The 22,122-nt window shown below is 36.1% G+C and overlaps 1 protein-coding gene across 7 annotated transcripts in view; it reads right to left on the bottom strand.

Moving 5' to 3' along the window:
- Window positions 1–22,122, bottom strand: part of CCDC91 (coiled-coil domain containing 91) — a 150,511-nt gene that overhangs the window by 14,783 nt on the left and 113,606 nt on the right. For 6 of the 7 annotated variants that reach the window (XM_074901206.1, XM_074901204.1, XM_074901210.1 and 3 more), the window contains one exon: window positions 18,242–18,355. The exons of the other annotated variant lie outside the window; for it this stretch is intronic. In XM_074901206.1, coding sequence (XP_074757307.1) covers window positions 18,242–18,355 — 114 coding nt within the window. The remainder of the gene's footprint in view (window positions 1–18,241; window positions 18,356–22,122) is intronic. 7 annotated transcript variants of the gene reach the window in all.

Below are 22,122 nucleotides of genomic sequence, written 5' to 3'. Positions count from 1 at the left end.
GTGTAAAAGGATGCATCACTTCCTCCTGTCATACGCAGCCTTCCTAATGGATAAGAGAAAGAAATATGGAAGTCTCTTCTGTTTCCTTATCAAGGACTTGCAGAATAAAGACCCTGGATGACAGATGTTGCATCTCCCTGAACTTCAGGTGTTGCTTAATCACCTAATGATGTGAAAAACACCACCACTATCCACTGATGGATACAGCTGGGTGACATTAATACAGTGTACACTGCAAATCTTTATTAATGCGAACAGTCTATATTCACAGAGCAAGTTGAATGATTATGTGACTGCAAACCAAATCCAAAGGTGATACACACCTTAAGGTAACTATAACGGTACACATTGGATTAAAAATACAACACGTCTAAATCAGAAGAGCGGTTTTGAAATAGTGTAGTAACCAGTCATCTCACTGTTGAACATTATAATTCATCCTGTTATTTTTTCCCCTTTTGGCTTTGATAGCACAATATTTTCTCAGCAATAACACCACTTGATTTCAGTTTCTACTGGAATCTCGCCCGGCTAAAGACTACAGGCATAATCTCTGTCTTTGTAGATTTATACAGTGAGGCACAAAAGGATATATGAAACAGTTTTAAGTAAAGAATTTCAAGTTCTGGCAATTTTAATCTAAAGTAATTGCAAAAAACATACAACAGGTTACGTATGTAGTTTCAACTAAATTGCTTTCATCAGCATAAATGATTACTCATGGAGTCTGAAAATGGTAATTTTGGTTATTTAACAATTTCCTTTGGATCTTAATGAACCTAAGTAAGTGGCAAAGAATTGTATTTTTTCCCCCTTTACGTTTTTAAAGACAGAGTACTGTAATTTCCAGGAAATTAAAAAGTCTCTTACACGCATGATGTTTCAGTATTGAAAGGTGGAAGAAAAACGCCATGAGACCCTCTGAAGAGAAAAAGTCTAATGGGATCTATAGATTGAAACGGTACATTCCTCCACCAGAAACTACCGTTTCATTTTAATATTTAGGAACAATAATTTCAAATCTTACAAAGATCTAAAAGTTCAGGGGAAAATGCCAAGCTTGCTTCTGTATCACATGCAGTACACTGCTTCGGTATGGCTTATTCACAGAGAAAAAGGAGAGCCAGGTGCACCAACTCATCTTACACTACAACTTTACATAAATCCCTTACTTAATCCTTCGGATTTATACTGCTCTTTGAGCTGGGTAAAGGAGCAGTGTGAAAATGCTCCTAAAGCCTCAATGTAAATGTTTCTTTAATCCTATTAAAGCCACAAAACAGGCCCAGCTGAAGGAGCAGGAAACTGAGCTAAGGACCTCTCAGTGACCCCATCACTACTGTCTCTCTTGGCACTGACCTGTTGGTCACAAGTTCATCCTAGGCATGGCACAGATGTTCTGACATCAGGCTGATTCAGGACATCCATATGTGGTCCCCTCTAACACATATGTACATACCAGATGGTGGTGTGTTTTGTAGTAACGTGAAGTTTTGCACTGGTAACTTAAAGCTGAATTATTAAAATAGTTGATAGAGAAACAGAAGATAGGAGTAAATGTTTTTAAATGTGACTTTGTGGCATTTACACAGAGCTTTGTGTTGCCCGAATATGACATTCAATTCAGCCAAAAATGATATAGCTTTATAGCTTTTCTTTTAAAGTCAGAAGAAGGGGAAAAAGCTAGAAGAAAAATACTCAAGGTGACACCACACTTTAAAAACTGGGAAACTGGTCTGTTAAAATGTGTTGGTGGTAACATTTAGGGTTTGGACTCTCATTAATGTGGCCCCAGGGAAAATATAAACACTCTTTCTGAAATTAAATCTTGAGTTTGCCCACCGCAGTCTTGTTTTCAGCTTCAGCTGCTGGCACTTCAGCCTGCAATTGAGGCCTTGCATCAAATGCCAAGCCAAACATTCAGGAACAAGAATGGTAATGACACCCTATTTTGTTCTAAGTCATATTAAAATATAGCAAGTATTAAAAAAAATATAAATCACTCAAATAAGATTAATAACTTAAAAGAAACTGATTTTCATAACCTCTCCCACTTGCACTTGTCTTCAAATAATAAACCTTCAGAAGGAGGCTGTGCTTGACACTTGAAATCAAGCACACTTGCAAAACAAAAACACATCTCAAAATTCCCATAATAATTGTCCAGCGTTGAAGGGCATAAGCTTTACCTACAAGAGTTCAAAAATAAATTCCCTCATTTTGACGCATGATTTTGCAAGCGACTTAACACAAATGGATCAATAAATGAAATTCACCCGTCCATAACACAAGTATTTCAAGAAGGGTCCTTCCTATTCACAGTGATGAGATATACGAGTTATCATATCTGTTACTGAAACATGTCATAACAGCATCTAGTTCTCTCCCTTATTCACAACTTCTTTTCCTAAATACGCTGTATTCAAGGTGTGAGTGTGCTGTTCCAGCTATTATTAGTTTTTCCCTCTCTCTCTTTCTGAGGCTCAAGCCTTTGGTAATCACACAACGCAGATGGATCGAGAGGACCAGATGAAACGTAAGATACATCCTCTGTTCCAGGTAAGGAACTGAGATCTCCTGACCAAGAAGGGAATGGTCAGCAATACATACCCTGTCCCCAGGTTCTGTAACGTCACATGATGCACAGATACTATCCTCTACACGGGAAAAATTGAAGTCTGGATCTACATGGGATGTATGTTATATAACCACTGCTCTAACATGCTCTCCCAGATGGGAATTATAGAATCACGGAATGGTTTGGGTTGGAAAGGACCTTAAAGCTCATATAGCTCCAACCCCCTGCCCCGGGCAGGGACACCTTCCACTAGCCCAGGTTGCCCAAAGCCCCGTCCAACCTGGCCTTGAGCCCTTCCAGGGAGGGGGCAGCCACAGCTTCTCTGGGCAACCTGTGCCAGGGCCTCACCACCCTCACAGGGAAGAATTTCTTCCTTATAGCTAATCTAAATCTATCCTCTTTCAGCTTAAAACCGTTACTCCTCATCCTATCCCTATACCTCCTGACCAAGAGTCCCTCCCCAACTTTCCTGCAGCCCCTTTCAGCCCTGGGAGGCCGCTCTAAGGTCTCCCCAGAGCCTTCTCTCCTCCAGCTGAACCTCCCAGCTCTCTCAGCCTGTCCTCACAGGGGGTGCTCCAGCCCCCCGAGCATCTTCCTGGCCTCCTCTGGACCCACTCGAACAGGTCCATGTCCTTACGTTGGTGCCCCCAGAGCTGGACCCAGCACTGCAGGGGGGGTCTCCTGAGAGCGGCGCAGAGGGGGATAATCCCCCCCCTCGCCCTTCTGCCCACACTGCTCGTGATGCAGCCCAGGGTACGGTTGGCTTTCTGGGCTACGAGTGCACATTGCTGGCTCATAGTCAAAATATAGATAAGCAACAGCTGAACTCTATGTCAACTCGGATAGAAAGCCAAAATGCTATAAAAATTGCTTTAATTACAATGTGCCACAATTATGGTAATAAGCTTGAAGACTGATAGATGGTTAAGATGAAAATGGTTCTAGCCTTGTGACGTTTCCTCAGTGTCAGAAACACCAATTACACATATAGATTTTTCTACAGAGATAATGTCACCTTCGAAAGTGGAAAATTAAAAATCATTAACAGAAACAGCAAGAAAAAACCCATAGACTTTTATGTGTCTGATAACAGGGACCAATAAAGCATTGTTATTTTCTATTAAAGTGATGTTTGGAGGCATTCTCTGGTAATAACACTGTTTTCAAACGACTTTTTACAATCACAGCTAGTTTCAGCTACCTGACAGACATCTTATTTCTCTTCTACTGCACTGACATTCCCCATTAATTTGACTTAATTCTTAATATAAAAAGGGTTATAAACTACAAGGTCTTTATGAAGACTATATGACCTATATGCTAACTAAGATGTATTTGCCAATATAGTAGAGAACTAAAATATTCTTTCAACTGCAGCACTAGGATACGTAAAGGGAGAACTTTTAGTCTGATTTGTTTAAGAAAAACTTCACTGACCATCTTCTGCGATGGTTTTGATGGATGAATAACAAAACAAGTGTGTAGAGGTACACACACCTTCTTATATAGCCAGCCTTTAGGAGTCACTTACAGACAGTTCCTCAGACAATCTGAACAACCCAAAATGATCTATTAAATAATAAACCCCCCAAATATCTCATTTGGATATTTGCAAGCCTGAAGCGTGCACTTATATTTTGTTAACTATTAGTCAGGGAAATGCAACGTTTAGTTCTGCTTTCTTCTAAAGGTCATGAGGCACAGCTGTAGGAATCATGCGGGAACGCACAGCAGTTCAGTGATTTTCATCACAGTGGTTTTATCTTTGCTCCCAGCTTCTTTCCCTTAAATCAGGATGGGAGTGCATTTGTAACAAGTGTCTGTGTCTCTCAGGGAAATGTGGGCTGCGCAAAACCAAGTCTGCCGTTCCAATGATTACTCAAGCCCAAACACATGAGCTTTCCCTGAGAGGTCAAAATACGCCCCTTAAAGTCAATGGGAGCTGTGTACGATGTCGCAGATAAAATGTGACTGCTTAATATAACTGTTGTCAGAAAAGAAGCTGTGAATTTTCCTGAAGGAAGATGAATGTCACTGTAAATAGGAAAAGTTAAAATTTGCTTGCTGTGGGTCGTAGTTCAGGAGCTTCAAATACAAGAAACGTTTACTCTAAGTACTTATCTCATGAAGTAAATCTTTGTCATTTAGAAAATTTCTTTAAATAACCTATTCAGCCCAAGTTTTATTTGGTAGAAAACTTTCTCTCTTGTGGCTTACTTTCTCCTATGTATGCCAACTACAAGAATTCTTTTTTTTTTTCTTCTCTGCACAGCTAATGAGCACAAAAAATCAAAAAGTACACATAATAGGCACAATACTAGAGTAGTGCATTTTTGTCTGATATAAACATGCAAACTAACATACTGAATGAATATTTTTTAAGCACTCAATAGCAATGAATAGGCAGTAAATTACTGAACTATGAGATTTATAAAAAACATTCAAACTGTAGCACTGACAATAAAAATGTTGGAATTGGACAACAGAATACTTTTGTAGACCTCCATTCCACAAACCTTCCTAATATTTGTGAGAATTTAAGAGTTAACAACGCCTGGCTTTTAACAAAAGGCAAACAACATTTGCAGATTATGTAGAAGAAGCCTGAACATATGAAGCAGAAGAAAGAATTTCCTGATCTTTCTGACAACAAATAATTTGAAACAGATCTTGGTTTGAAGTACAGTAGTGACCAATTAACTGCTTTGATCATTGGAAGTTTTATAACACACCTGGAAATATTCTGGGTTATTGACTTCAGCCTCACTCAGTTTCTGGACAGTGAACAAGGATACCTAACATGAAAAATCACATTTCTGTCTGCAAGTTTCGTATCTACTTATAAGTAACTTCTAAGGTGACTAAACATGAAGCAGATTTGAAAAACAATTTAAACCACTATGCTATTTCTCTCAGCTTGCCTACTTTTCGCTCACTGAACATAAGGGAAGGAACAACGTGAGACTGGAAGGCAAATTTTCTTACTTTCCTTCAGCGTGGCTATCTGCTGCACAATATACGAGTTAAATTCTTCCTTTCCCAGCTCTACATCTGCACTGATGGGGCAGGTATTTTAGAAGTTGTGAGCCCTTACTCCCTCCGAGGTAGCCACTGGCAGAGAGGCAGCATACACAAAATAGGTAGGACACAAGTGGGATGGTGATATTCTTCAACTTTCTCATGCAACAGAATGTGGTAGATATTAGAAGGAACTAAAACTCAGCTGGAACTCTCTGGGTGGCATTCTAGTCTGTATAGATGTCTCCTCTGACAAACAGACTTTTACTTGCCTAAGTCAGTATTACACAGCAGCTTGAACATTTAAATGATCTGATGTCCTGAGTTACAAGCCTAGATTCAGAGCAGATTCTCTGAGTGACCGATCTCCAGGCGGAAGATATCCTTTGGGAGCATAAATATTCCTTGAGTAAATCTCCTCCTGTCATAATAAAATAATTTTGCTGCTTTTATTCTTTTTATATGTTCTTTCTAAGGAAAGCTCAGTGCAGCACTGTATATTTTCCTCTGAATAAGGCTGCCTTCTGTGCAACTTTCACATTTCCTCAGAAAGGAACTATATTTTTTCAGTTGCGGCCCTAAGCTTATAATAAAAGTAATTTTGAAAATGGCTCCTGGGAGGTATTTTTCACTCTAAAAAAATCCTCATTACTTTCCACCAAAAACAATGGTGTAACACATGACAGCTACATATCCCGTGGGATCCACAGCATGGGTAGCACGAACAGGGAACCAAACAGGGATAACTACAGCAAGATCTATTTGCTGCTGCAGTTGCTGACCAAAAGAAGATGGCAACAGCGAGGCTGGCAACTTGGAATAATATTGAGGGCATTTATTCATCTAATCTTGCTACGGCTCTCTATCTTCCACTGAAATACACAGAGTATATAGAGAGTAAAATTACTGAATTCACAGGAACACTTCAGGTAATCCTTCCAAACACAGGTTCATAGAGTTGGTCACAGATGTTATCTTCTCTTTCAAAGTAAATCTCATTTACATTGCCTAACAAGGTGTATGTTTCATTAAAAGACGTATTCCAGGAAAATACAATATCTGAAAGAGGCTGTCAAACTGATAAGCTTTTGACATCATTATTTGTTTTCATTCTTAAAAATGTTTACAGAAATGCTTTAAAGTAACATTTGACTCTCCTGGACTGGATCATGGGCCGAAGGCATGAATAATACAAGTAGTTTTTTCTTTTAAGTATCAGATTTTAATTTCATCATTTCATTTAAAAAAAAAAAAGCCTTAATGAAGTCCATATATGTATTACTCCATGACATGAAAGCATAATGGATTTATTAAGAGCGCGGTTCCCCGAGCTTTCTGAGACAATTAAAAGCAGAAATATTTGGAATTAGACCTTGAGTCATAATATAATTTTTAGCATTCTACCAACTTTCCACAAATCCTTTTTTTATTTTGCTGTAGACACAGGAAAGTTGATCGCACATATGCTAAAATAAGAAGTCAAATCAGAAATGTCCATATTTAGTACTGAGGCAACAAACAGTACATGAGCCACAGGTAGGTCCTACAAATGTGGCAGCTGCTCTATTACACTGGGCCCTTGAGGAAATGGAAAACAACCGAGTGCCTCCTTTTGTACTTCCCCAGGATGCAGCACACAGCCAGTGGATTTGGCAATTCTTGCAGACATTGCCTTGTTTTCCTTAAAAAACTCTCTGTCCGCTTTGTTTTCGGAACAAGAACATAGGCTGTACGCAACATGTTGGTACACATCAGACCAATGTCCGTCTAGTGCAGCATCTATTTTTTCCAGAGGCAAACAGCAAGCACCTAAAAAGAGTATAACAGAAGCAGCATGCACTGACAGAGTTACTACCTTAGCCAGAGAAAAGTATGTTTGCATTTCACAGCTCTTGATGGATTTTTTTTTTTTTCCCCAAAAAATTTGTCTAGGTGTTTTTTTTTAAGAATCATTTAGGCTTTCAGCATCTACAACATCTGGTGGGAAGGAGTTCCAGATTATGGAAAGAAGTGTATCTTCCTGCTTGTTTTGCAGGTGACATCTTCTAACTATTTACTAGACCACTTTATAATCCTTAATGTCATATTTTAAGTATTGTTAATTGCAGGATTTAATTAATTCTTTGTATGATGCAGGGTTTGAATGAAAACACGTGTTTGCATGCAAACAGAATGAACCGTGTCATCAGAAGACACTTTTATATTGCTCAAGCTAGACTATAGTAGTTTTGAGGCTTCCAGTAAAATAAGATCATAAGAACCTCTTGGAACAGACATAATACAGCACCTAGCTTAAGAGACAAACACTTCTGAATGTTTGTTTTTTTTCCTTGGTTTTTATAAAGAATCCTTTTGCAAGATGATACCTAAAACTAAACCCAACAACATGATGAAAGGAAAATTCAAGGACGTCCACAAAGTCATTAAGAAAATGTATAACTTTTACTTAAGTGTTTCAACTGCACAAAAAAAATCAGGTCAAATACAAAGTAGGGGGTAAACCCAAGCCTTGCTCTTGTGTACTGCTTCTTCATGAAATATGCAGAAAACAAAACCATATGACAATATTCTTTTTTTTTTTTAACAAGAAATTCCAATAAAATTGAAACTAATGGAAAATATTAACTTGCATCTTTGTAAGTGCCAAACATCTGTTTCAGAGAAATCCCCTCTTAAGTATTTAAACAATGTCTTCCAATTAAAATGAGAAAACGTTATAAAAGTGCTGAGAGTAACCCAAATGTTGCAAGATGAGATATCAATATAACAATGGTAATTTTGATAGTGTATCTTTAAATGTAAAAATCAGTATCAAGTAATAATTGCTTTATTAACACTTCATAAAGAAGCTGAGATGATCCTAGAATTTCCGTACTTTAAGAAACAGAAATGGTAGCAATTAATTTTCAACCTGTTTTTTTTTTTTAAAAAAAATCATATTCTGGTTTGAGTGATTTTCTTTTGGTACTGAACCCCTCATTTTTTTTTTTTTCCCCCTCTGGAAAATATTTAAATGATTCAAATGAACCAACAGGTACCAAAATACAGTGAATGAGAATTTGAACACATTGAATATTAAACACAACTAAATCAAGTTCCTCTTGTGACTTAGAAAAAGAGGAAATAGAAGAAAATATCTGTATGTTGCAAATTTGTAAATAATACTAATTCCTTAGTATATGCTTGGTATGATGAAGGCAAGGGAAAGATTAAAAATCAGTCACAGTTAATACTAAAATGCAATTTAATTCATTTTCTACTTCTGAAAAGCAGCTTTATCCATTAAATTGGGGACTAAAATTGTGAGAGGCTAAACGATGGGGACTAAACAATCGCTGGGGACTAAAATGCACTGTTACTATTTTTGAGATTGGTTTCAGTTACATTAAATATTTCACATTGTTGCCCTAGTGCATGGTTCAGTGTTTATAAAACTAGCTCTACATGGTTCTGGCAAAACATTGGTATTTTAAAGATTAATCATTTGCATTTTAAATCTTAGCCATAAACAAAGAAATATCAGTCAAAGGTTAAAAACCAGTTGTAAAAAGAAAAAAAGGTGTGAAACAACGTGACCTACATAGAGGACTACGTGGCTCCTATTCAAAGATCTTTTATTAAATATAAAAGAATTAAAACAGAATAATGATGTATAACTAGAAACACAAAAATAGAAGGGCATTTCAAATGACATGTGGGGAATAAATTTTAATTTACCTTCAATATAAAAAGGAGAAAAAAAAAAATCAAGCAAAACGTGCTGTCAGCTGAACTGAGGTGCAATTAAGCATGTGATTGACAGACACTCAGTGCAACACATCTTCGTGACCTACTTATTTCAACCTTTAGTCTCTAAGACAACAAATCCAGTAGGTCTATATACCCATTATAATCAGTCAAATTTTTGTCAAGCAAATATTCCTACAAAATGTAGATATTGGAACAGAAAATTCTAGGTTAAATATAGATTTTTTCAATAGCTTTCCAGTGTTTTGGAAGTAGGAAGAATATAAGTTAGAACCTCCTCCTCTTGGCTTAATTTTTTTTTTTTTTTTAAAGGTTTTATACACTTCACACATGAAAAGTTGGTAGAAAAGATGTCAATAAAAAAATCTAAATAAATACAGGAAATAAAAAATTCTGCACCAAGATATTATTTCAGATCACACTGGATCTAATCTATTCCAAATTAATGTGAAGTCACCCTTTGAGAACCCAGTTCAATTATTTATTTGACACTACTGGAAATAATTATTTTAAAACACAAAATGCACAGTACTGTAGACATTAAAAAGTCAACCGCAGGAATGAAAAAAACCCCAAACCAAACCATAAAACCAGTGCATAAACATCTTGCATAAAGTCTAGTATGAAGTAACTATAAAGAGAAAAAAAAATCCAGATAATTATTTAAAATGTCAAATGACCTCACAGTAAAAACCTCAAAACTGATAACTGAAAGAGTAAGAATTCCTGTAAAATAACTAGGAAAATTCAATTAAAGTTCTAGGTTCCAGAACAGAGCTGACATTTTTGAGGCACTTGTATTCACACTAAAATTAAAAGGGACTTTTACTGTTTATTTAAAGAGGTACTGGATAAAGCTCCCTACACAAAAAGGGTCATAAAACTCTTCCTTGATGATTACAGAAAGAATTTCCAAACAATTCCATATGCAAAAATAAGACACAATTACAGTAAGGCCACATTACTGAAGAGAACAAAACTTCGAAGGGAAAAAACCTCAACTTTGTGACCACATTTTAATCACTCTGCACAGACACAGAATAAACTAACACAAAATTATTACTACACTATTATTCTGTCTCCTAATAATTTTACAGATATATACAATGAACAGAAATACCAACTGTTGGGAAATTAGCAACTGCACTGCCAGGACTTAATGACCCTCTACTGAAGAAAGCAGTAAAGAAACAGAAGTGAGTAGTGGTTGACTTTCTGACCAGAGGATGAGGCTAGAAAACACAGTAGGAAAAAAAAAAAAAAAAAAAAAAAAAGGCCCATATTGTCAAAGATCATCCTAGGCCCTACAGCCCTACAATATCTTCATCTGAATGGCAAATCCATGAAGTCACTGATTCCTAATAAATTGGAAAAGGATTACTGTAAGTGCTTCAAAATGATATTTCAATGACCGCTTCGGAAAGGAATTACATATAACAGCAAAAGATTGGTTTGAGAACCTAAAAAGTCCATTCCAGCCTTCCTATTCCAGAAAATCTAGTTAAAAATAAAAAGTGCTTTCAGAAGTCAATGTGCAAAATCAAGAGAATGTGACACAGAATGAACAGAACCCCCACAACTATCACTGCATGGTTTTTTTTTTGAACAAACCCTGGACTTGTGAAATGTCATATTTTAGTCAATAATTACTAAATTGCTAGGGCAATTTTTGTGGTGTATGGCTAAACCGTGCATTCTTGTTTCAGGTCTCACTGATGAAAGACTAATGAGAGACTGGGATAGTAACTTTAAATTCTCTTTTGAATCCCGAGATGCAGTAGGTTAGACCGTTTCGAACATGTACTTTGTAACTGTCAGAGCAAAGATGGTTGGAATTTGACCTTAAAAATCAAACTTCGTATTTCCTACTGTTCCTTCATTCCCCTACAAGATTTTAAGTTTACTAATCTTCATCCAGAATGTGTAGTAAAAAAGAAATTTTTCTAAAAAATTAGCAGACTTATACTGGCAATAGTTTTACCACAGATTTTTCTACTGGAGTCATTTGGTACTTACTGATTTTAAGAAACAACTGAAGTGGTTATTATTTTGTTTGGTTTTTAAATACACAATACTGCCAGAAAAATGAAGCCTGCTTGAATTTCAGTTGAAAATTTTAAAATGTGATACATGCTCCTTAGAATTAATAAATTTAACAATAATTCTAACATACCTGCATACAAAAACTAGTCTTTTCCTGGAACTCACCAAGTTTACATTCGTAGTCTGAGACTTGAAGCTAAAGCAGCAGTTTAAACATTTAATATACAGCAGTGAATTGAGTGTGAGACCACTTCTAGATCTTCTTTGTCTGATACCGAAATAAATTTTATGGCAAAATTTTACAGTTCATGCCATCTGAAGTAGACAGGATCAACTGCAGTGCAGAAAGTATGAAAACATAATTTTGCAGGATCAGGTCTACAAGGATGTATTCCACTGGATAGTTCATTTGGACAGCTAGATCAAAAGGTAACAGCTAATTTACTTTTTTTTCATATTTATTGCAGGGAAATGCAGCATGAGTTTTTTCCCAAGCTACTGCACATCAGACCTTTGCCTCATAATAAGTTTAATGATACTAGTATATACAACCAACTGGAAAGAAAACCAAAAAATACAGAGAAGCCAATTAAATAATAATAATAATAATAATAATAATAATAATAATAATAATAATAATAATAATAATAAAATGAATGCCCATCTTTTTCTTTATGCAGTTATAGTGTTCATTTTCCTCACAGAAATTAGCAAAGGAATGTATAGACAGTTGGAGTAGATAATCACTGTAAGTTCTCTTCCAACTGAAATATTCTGTTCTATAATTCAGATGGAAATATTTACTTCCCAACATGTTTTACTGCTGGAATGCTCCTGCTAGAAACACAAAATGTTGTGTGAATATCTAGCTAAAATATTCTTTAAAAAAAATAAAATAAATCCCCACTTATTAGTTGTTAGCATTGAAGATCTCAACTATTTCATTTGAAAACATTGAATAGACCAAAATTCACTGAATTCAATCTTTTCAGACTTTTAAAAGTTGTTTTTCTTGCTTTTTATCTGTAAATTAATTAAAAAAAAAATCTGAGCCAGTAATATAAAATTTAAGTATCTTTCAGGAATTGTCTTCATAGAACAGCAGGCACTGAATTCAACTGCATAAAAAGAAAAATGTGTAGTTCCACATTGTGAATAGAAAGAAAAGTCTAAAATATGGCCTTTAGGAATGCTTTCATTACTTGAAGATAAGATTAAGCAGCACGGGAGATTAATATACTCTGATACTGAATTTATTTTATTTAGATACTACTTTCCTGCTATTTTATAATTTATTTTCAAGCTTATTTCCTGGTCAAAAATTAACCATTACTCCTGTAAATCAGCTGGCTTGGCTTCTCTCGGATGAATGGATTCTGAAAATCTACTTTTACTAACTTATAACAATTCCCGTCTTCCACTCTACAGCTTCATGAGCTGGTGCATTTGGTGCAGGCTGCACCTTGTATTCTTCACATCTTGGAACAGCGAAAGGAATCAGGGCATGTATAAACAAACTACTAGGACAAAGGTGTTGTCCAAACAATATTTTACACGGGAAGCTATCACACTTCTTGTGTTGGAATGGGCTGCCCAGGGAGGTGGTGGAGTCCCCATCCCTGGAGGGGTTGAAGAGTAAGTTTGACTTAGTGCTTAGGGCTATGCTGTAGTTGGGAACTGCGAGTATAAGGTCAATGGTTGGACTGGATGTTCTTCAAGGTCTTTTCCAACCTAGACGATTCTGTGATTCTTTTGTTCTTCCCCTCATGTATTTGGAATACTTCTAACATACCTCCAAAATTTCAGTCAATTTTACACAGTCAGTCTTACATTGCACACAGGAGCAAACAACAAATGTCAAAGTTCCTTGGAGCTGCTCACAAAACTTGCCCTTTGGGACAAAGCTGTATTTATATTCACTTAATTCAGCCCTAGCAAACTGAAGCAAAGAGTGTTCAGTGAAAGGGCCAAAGTCACACATGAAGTCCATAAGAAACTGGAGCAGGGATGGGCCCAGCCTATCTTTATACTCCTGACAGAGCAGCACGTACCCGTTAATCAAGTCTTTAACCAAAAATATCACAAAAGTTCTACAGGTCAGTGGCAGGGCACTGTTATGCCTCTCACAGTCCAGGGATCGACAGCTCAGGAATTGTAATACTAGGCCATAGTTTACATGACATTAGACTCTACTTCTTGGCCTGATCTCCCAAGTAATAAATACAAATATGGATGTATACACACACATACATGTAAGAGCCTACATACACATGTATGCTACCACATCAGCGTGACGTTTTAGCAAAAATAAACTGTTAACCGTTAAAAAACGCCAGAGCTGTTCCACCCAATAACGGGGAACTCCTTCAGATACATTCTGTATCAAGACAAACATTAACATTTTTAAAGAATTAATGCAAAAAGCTGGTAAATGCTTCCCAGTTCAACCAGTGACCCAGGCAGTGTGAGCCTCAGTGGCTGGCCTGTGTGGTTTATTCTATCTTGGGGCACTTAATGTGCCGGGGCCTGACACAGTTCTGGCTGTTTTCAGAGCAGTCCAATGACCAAACACCACAAGGCAGGGCCAGAGGTTACAGGATTATGAAAATCAAGCAACAAAAGACAATACTGACAAATGCGTTAGTGAATCTTGAGCTTCAATCAAAATGGATAGACTTTGGATCCTCGGGGACAAGTGCTTCCTCGCTCTTAACTCACTCTAACCAAACTGCAAGATCTTGCTTCCCTCTACATCCATGTGTCATGGATACAGGTGGCACTGAATACTGTGCTGTGTCCTTGTACTGCATACAAACCCGAGAATAACATTTATTTTTATGACAAAAGTAGTGGCTTGCCGTTTAATCGTGCTTCAGTGCCCATCTTCTTTCTACCTATGTGCTATGTTTCACCTCTCTCCCCTCATTTCCCACCACACCAGCATTGTAAACTGTGAAGCATTGTTTTGCTTCATCAAATCAAATATCATCAAATATTCCTTCAGGCAATTAATAAAGATAACTTTCTGGACATAATGTGGATGTACCTGTGCTGGAGAAAGCAAGTCTGGCTAATAGTTATAGCAAGTGTATTCAAATTTGACTCAGAACAATTTTTTCAAGGTGTTACAAATGTTTATATAAACCTCTACAAGTTTGATAGCTATGGAAGATCTCTGAATGGATATGATAGTCTTTTTCAGTTTTAAAGCCTGCTTTGGAATGGTGGTGGTTATGAAATAATTATGAAATAATAATAAAGACTCAAATTACTGACTGAAATTTCCTTCGCATCTTAGATATCCAGAATTCTTAAGATGTTGCCTGTGGCAACATAAAAAAAATTAAATAATTATAGTACAGAATTCTTCATTTAATATAGAACTGAGAAAATAAAACTGTAATTGCAGTTCATAAGCTGAACTGTTGGCAATATAGTGCTACACATCTTTTAAAAACTTGGGATCCTACTTGGAGTATGAAAAAGGCATAACCATAATGCATCTTCTTTCATTTATTGTGTGAAAATATATGTTGCCATCACAGTTTCACTATTTTTTGTTTCAGCTTGCAGTGTTTTTTAATCAAAGGTGAAAAACTGCCAACAAATTCTCCACTAGCCTGAGACTTTGGCTTGAATACAGAGCAAGTTACATTTGTTCTTATGTTGGACATTTTAGCATAATGATATTGTTGCACTGCTTTCCATTTTCTCCTCCTAATTTTAATCTAACCAACCTCTCGTTTTTAGTATTTAAAAGAAAATCCCTTGAAGTTTCCTTGTTCGTTCATGAGAAAATAAGACTATAAATCACTTTTTGTTTCACTCATAGCGACTGTGACTCATTCGTGGGTCACAATGTCAAACGTGTACAATTAACTCTGAGCTACTTATCTGTGGAAGGATTTGAAATATGATGGATCTATAAACACCCTAGGTATGGAAAAATTTTATGCATGCGACATTAAATTATTCAGATAAAATTTTATCAAAGGCAGGACAATTAGTTTCCTCAGCTCTAAAGAGCGCCCATTGAAAGATTACTGATCAGGAAAGAAAAGGGTTGAAAAGTGTTGTGTTAGGTCAAAGGAACATCAATTACTTGCTTTTTGCTAAGTAACTTTCTACTAATTCAAATAATCCCATGCATACGTCCCAGATACTAAGTGACTGTTAAACTGTACATAGGTCACTGATGTGCTGGATTCATGGTTGGTCAGTCATTTTGGAACACTTAATTCATATTGAGTCTTGGCTCTCAAAAGTAACCACTATTTTAGCACTAGCATAGCTAGAATAGAACTGGAGTTAGTTTTGGAACTGCAACAGGAGATTTCTATGGTTTACTTTGAACGTATATCTTACGTTGACCCAAATTATTTATACAAATAATTATCAAATCCATCTATTATAAAAAAAGACTTATTCACAATCAATTTTTTCTAACTCAAAGCAAATATTTACTATTTTATATAGTACGGTACAATGCTGGAGTACATTTATAACGTACAGCAAAACTTGCTGCATTGCCAGATCCAACTTTTATAAACTGTTAGAGAAATTCTTCGAAGAACAAGCACAAATACAACTGTAAATGCTCATTACAATTTTAAAATATCTGCAGTTAATATGAAACAGGCCAAATACACAACTGATTTTCTTCAACTCATATCAGAAGTATTATACTTTTACTAAAATAAAGCTTTAATGGAATAAACGTCTAAGCAAGTTACAAGCTACTTTGAAAACTGGTATGTACCACGTTTACCGTGAGGGATGAAATGTACTTTGTACTATTACAAAATAAGCTGGATAAGAATCTGTTTATGAGTCTTTTCCTGAAGCACTTAATCACTGCCAACCAAGTACAAATATTGTTGTGCCTGTATGCCCCGTGGTTTGAAGGATTCTACAAAATTATTTTCGAAACAGTGATGAGACATACACGGTTGTACACTACCTGTGCAAGCGTGTAACTGGGACTCTCCCTGCCACTCAAAAAAACCCCCCAAACAGTATCACTGAATCTCAGCCAGGAAATTGAGGCATTTTTCTTGAGTTCCTTCTAGGAATTCCTTCCAGAGCTGCTACATTTTAGTATAGTCCATAAAGTATATTTATTACTCTGACAGGTGCATGGGCTTTGACCAAAGTCCATTTACTTTGCCTCTTACGTAATCATATAAAAGTTATTATGTGAAATGGCTTGGAGTTAAAAATATCTTCCATTCTCAACTTAAATACAGACAGACAATTTATGCCGGAAATATCGTATGTCCTTACATATGATTTTTTTTTTTTTTTTATTTTAAATGAGTGGAGATGTGCCAATTGATCAATATGGAAAAAAAAGTTGACTAAATACTTTGATCAATATTCAAAAACTCTATGAAATGAATGCAAATTATACTCCTACTAGATAAATCAGTGAGGATTTTGTTTCTTTGAAGATATTTCCATTGTTTGTGGAAACTTCACAAGGACAGGAGAGATTAACAGTACTCTGAAAAGGGGATAATGGCAACGAGCTCCAACTGTGTGTGTAGCTGGAAGGAAAATGGAAGAAAGCCTCCATTCCTAGTGAAAATGGAAATCTAAGAGATTAAGGACAGATGAATTGCTATTGAAGTACCTGTAGAAAATTACCATCAATTCAAAATGGTGGGATGTAGCTGTCAACAGTGAGGAGTCTGCATTAGATGGAGTAGATGATCTGCACTAGTGGCCCTATTGACCAACTTATTTATGATACAAGGTAGACCTATTTTCACTTTGCCCACAGCTTATCCTTTGTAAATGACCAATTTCAGATATAAACGAGCCCAAACATCCTCATGGATCATGTTTTACCCTGAAATTCTGTTTAAATGTCTTTGCCAGTAAGGCCCATACTGCTAAATGGAAACTTTTCCAGGTACAGCATAATGGAAGAGAGCTCATCCAATACTAATCTTAACTAGTAGTAGAGTGAAAATCCTGTTTCCCATAATATTATTCAGCCCATAAAAGCAGGGAATAGAAGAGGCCATACACATTATTTCTACTTCCTTCTCAGGACAACTTTACCAATTAGATTCAAGCTTACTGATTTTGCTTATTGAGAATATTGAAATCACTGAATTTGATCAAGGGCTGCTACAAAAAAAGATGGGTTTTGAATTTTTTTTTTTTGTTATTATTTTTATAAAGAGCCTCGAAAGGGAGAAGTGTGTTAATTTTTCTCCTCCTATTGAAAGCAAATTAAGCTGGTTTTTAAGTTACATTTTACCATTTATACACAAACATTAAACTGCAAGTTTATGGCATTAACAGAATACCTGAAACCAAGTTTCAGAGCATTACAACATTTCATAACGAGACCAGTGCACTGACTATAAATCCTGCTCAATATAATACCAATATATTTTCAGGCTGTCACACAATATGGGTTGAGAGAAAAAGTTAGTGACTTTGGGTGCATGCAAACTGCTCAGTAAAGTTCATTTGTGAACATAAAATACCATCTGTTATTGATACTGGAATGCTTTCAGTGAACTAACTCAGATCACTATTTGAGTTTGACAGATTGCACTTATGCACCATCTTTATGTTACTGTAATAAGAAATACTGTAAATTTCAACCAATGTATTATTTTCTGCTTTTTGGCTTGTGATGAACTTAAAATTTTATAAATAGACACATATTTTTTTTATATATATATATATATCATAGTAACAAATTGTTTGTAAAAAAAAAAAAAGTCTGAAGACATGACTCCTGATTCTGTTGTGCATTTGAAGACAGGTTTCAGGATTAATAAACTTCACCAATTTTTTACTGCATGAAGTGAAACCCATCAGCCACTGGTAACTCACCCTTTTCTGCTCTTTAATATATTCCATCAGTTCCTCTCTTGTCCTTTTTACTGCTTCTTCGATTGCCTTTTCACTTCGTTTTTGCTCCTCCATTAATGCTTCCTTGACAATTTCCTTTTTAAAAGGAAAATATGTAAGTGTAAATATTAAAAGTATTTCACAAATGTAATACAGGTCATCCCCTTCCTTCCTACTAAAATTTTACCACGACCGCACTCCTTTCTCAACGACAGTTATCATAAATGTGTGCAATATCTTTACAAAAATTTGTAAATTCATTATCCTAAAGGGCCTAAAGAAGAGCAAAATAGTAACTTTAAAGCTATGTTAGTAGACACACAATGTTCTCTGAAAGCAGAATAAAAGGAAGCAACACAGGCGTTACATTCCAACAGAAGCAGGGATGGACTCATTGCTATTAATAGAATAGAACAGAATATTTCAGTTGGAAGGGACCTACAGCGATCATCTAGTCCAACTGCCCAAAGGACCAAAGATCTAAACAAAGTTCAAAGTCTTATTTTCCTATATGCTATCAGATATAATCCATCATCCATCATTAACTAAATATTAAAATGCCCTCCTAAGCAACACAGTTTGTACACAAAGTGAAACTAAAAGACATTTTTCAACATTTCAGTAAGAAAAAAGATAAAAATTAAGGATAGCTTTTTTTTTTAAATTTAATTATTCACAGGCTTTCAGGCTCTTGTCAAAATGGCTGAGTCTATCTTGTACATACACTGTCAGAAGAAATCAATTACTTTGCTGCAGTACTTAAAGTATTCAGTTACAGCATCATACTTATTTATGTGGGAATAATGACTAACCTAAGGAGAAATACATAACTGTACATTGGAGATAGAATGCCAAAAATTTTATTGCTTTGTTTACTGGTTTAGGAAACATTTGTCAATGTACAGTGACACGTGCTTTAAATACAGAATCTCAGAGTGCTAACTTGTACATTCTTGGTGCTTTACAATTCTGTCTTCTTTGCAGAAAGTATTTTTGCAGGTACTCAGTGGTATTCACTCTGGAAAACAGGTGGAATTCTAAGGTTTTCAAAGTAGAAGATATTTATAAAGTTACGTAATTCATCAGTACATATAAGAGTGGCATTTTACCGTATGGTATTAGCGTACAAAATGAAGAATACCACCCGTGAATTGGACCAGATCTTTTTTTTTTTTTTTTCAAGACTCTTCAGTGGAAGTGTTTCAACTGAAAGTGGTATTTTTTACCTTTAGCTATATACTCATTTTCAGCCAAAACTATATTTTTGCTATGTTTATAACAGAAAAAGTCTAAAATCCCAAATTTGAAATATGCAGCTATGTAGTCTCCACTGTTCTGGAATACAGCAAATATGAAAACCATAGCTGTGAAAAGTGATTATAATTTTTTTCTATTTTAATTCGGTTTATCAAAGAGGAATCCTGAGACAAATGTCTCTCACTACAGAACTCCGGCAAGACTCACAGAAAAAGTAGCAGAAAGTTACACAGTACAGAGATATGCTGTTCTTATTATATATCTCATGCCAGTTTAATTTCTCAAAAAGTCCCAAAATACTGTCTTAATTAGAATGGAAGAAAATCTCACCATTCACCCCATTAAACTCTTAAAAGCAAATTACAGAACTGATAAGGAGCTACATATTCATATGTAGAAAATTTTACATCAGTAAAATACTTACAATCAAATAATGTATGTTAACTTTCCTTGATATCATGCTACTTGGAACATTATACGAGCAAAATTCCAAATAAAAATACAATTAAATTCTACAAGTCTCTTAAAAAACCGCAAGAAAACAGAAACCATTAGCAATACTTTTATGGAAGACTATTTTATTACACCAAGATTAAAACAGAAAAAATAAAATTGGAAAGAATTCTTTTCCATTTACAATGGCAAGTTCCCAAAATTAAGACCAGTATTAACTCTCTGAAGAATATACAGTTACAGATAATAGTGAAAGCAAAGTTGTATAACCTCCTGTTGAGGCAATAACCAAAGCGTACTGTAACTATGCTAGTTTTTACTCTTTGTTAGCAATACTTATTTCAAGAGCAGTAAATTGATAAAAAGATGTTATTTTCTAACATTCCCTACCCTTATTTGCTTTATCACAAGGAACAAAAGATTACTGATTACTTCTATACTATTAAATAAAGAAATTGTCTTAACTTTTGACTTTTTTTTTGGTTCACATTCATAATACTTATAATGTAAGAGTTTTATAATATGGAGATCAAAGGGTCTTCTTGCCTTCCTTAGAAATCTGAAAAATTGAATATTTAAGAATTCAGCTAAGTCCCTCATTGTTTTTCAATGCCTCACTCTACAGCATATATATCCTATAGATTTCAAGCATCCAGTAGTTCAGAAAAATTTGAATAATCCTGAATCACTGGATATTCCAAACAGCAAATACCTATTCCAAAAGGTACTGGGAATAGCTGGTATGTTGAACAGCTATTCCCATTTCTGTAATACCCGTGGTTTCTTTAGTCTTATATAGATTTTCTAATTACACAGTGGATGACTCAATATTAGAGTGAGAACAATTGCTGTACCACACACTAAGTTCAATTTTAAGTGAACATAGTAAACAGAGCTTTCATTTAGTAAAGCCTTTGACACTGTTTCCCACAGCATTATCCTGGGTAGAAAGGGAAGAAAGGCTCTACAGAGGGATCTGGACAGGCTGGAGCGATGGGCCAAGGGCAACAGTATGAGGTTCAAGAAGGCTCAGTGCCGGGTCCTGCACTTGGGTCACAACAACCCCAAGCAATGCTGCAAGCTTGGGGAAGAGTGACTGGAAAGCTGCCTGGTGGGGAAGGACCTGGGGGTGTTGGTTGACAGCCGGCTGAATGTGAGCTGACAGTGTGCCCAGGTGGCCAAGAAGGCCAATGGCATCCTGGCTGTACCAGAAATAGTGTGGCCAGAAGGACTAATGAAGTGATTGTCCCTCTGTAGTCAGCACCGGTGAGGCCGCACCTCAAATACTCTGTTCAGCTTTGGGCTCCTCACTACAAGAAAGACATTGAGGTGCTGGAATGTGTCCAGAGAAGAGCAACAAAGCTGGTGAAGGGTCTAGAGAACAAATCCTGTGAGTTGTGGCTGAGGAAACTGGGGTTGTTTAGCCTGGAGAAGAGGACGCTCAGAGGAGACCTTACTGCTCTCTACAACTACCTGAAAGGAGGTTGTAGTGAGATGGGTGTTCGTCTGTTCTCCCAAGTAGCAAGTGATGGAAGAGGAAGTTGCACCAGGGGAGGTTTACATCAGATATCAGGAAAAATTTATTCACCAAAAGGGTTGTCAAGCACTGGAACAGGCTGCCCAGGGAAGTGGTTGAGTCACCATCCCTGGAGGTATTTAAAAGACGTGGAGATGTGCCACTTAGGGACACAGTTTAGTGGTGGACTTGCCAGTGTTAGGTTTATGGTTGGACCCAATTATCTTAAGGGTCTTTTCCAACCTAAATGATCCTATGATTCATCTACCACATCACTAGTTAATCAAAAGAAGTACTGATATATCTTCCAAATATATAACATTATTATCTTCATATTAAAAAACTAACATAGGGTACATAATAAAGCCAAATCTCACTTTCAGATACATATTAACTGTACTTATCTGAAAATTATCTCAGCAGTCACAGTCTGCCATGGCAATGGTAATTCAACAGACAGACCATGTAGGCATCAGACTGGACGATCTCATATGATTGTAGACAAAGACTCATACTTTAGTGGGCTTCATCCCAACATCTGTATTTACCAGACTCCTGGTAATACTCCAGAACACTACTTATTTTTGGTGATTAAACTTCACCAGCTATGCTCTACGATGAATCATATGGTTCTATT

The sequence above is a fragment of the Athene noctua genome, chromosome 3, assembly GCF_965140245.1.
Source record: "Athene noctua chromosome 3, bAthNoc1.hap1.1, whole genome shotgun sequence".
NCBI classification, from domain to species: domain Eukaryota; kingdom Metazoa; phylum Chordata; class Aves; order Strigiformes; family Strigidae; genus Athene; species Athene noctua.
This window is presented reverse-complemented; position numbering and strand designations above follow the sequence as displayed.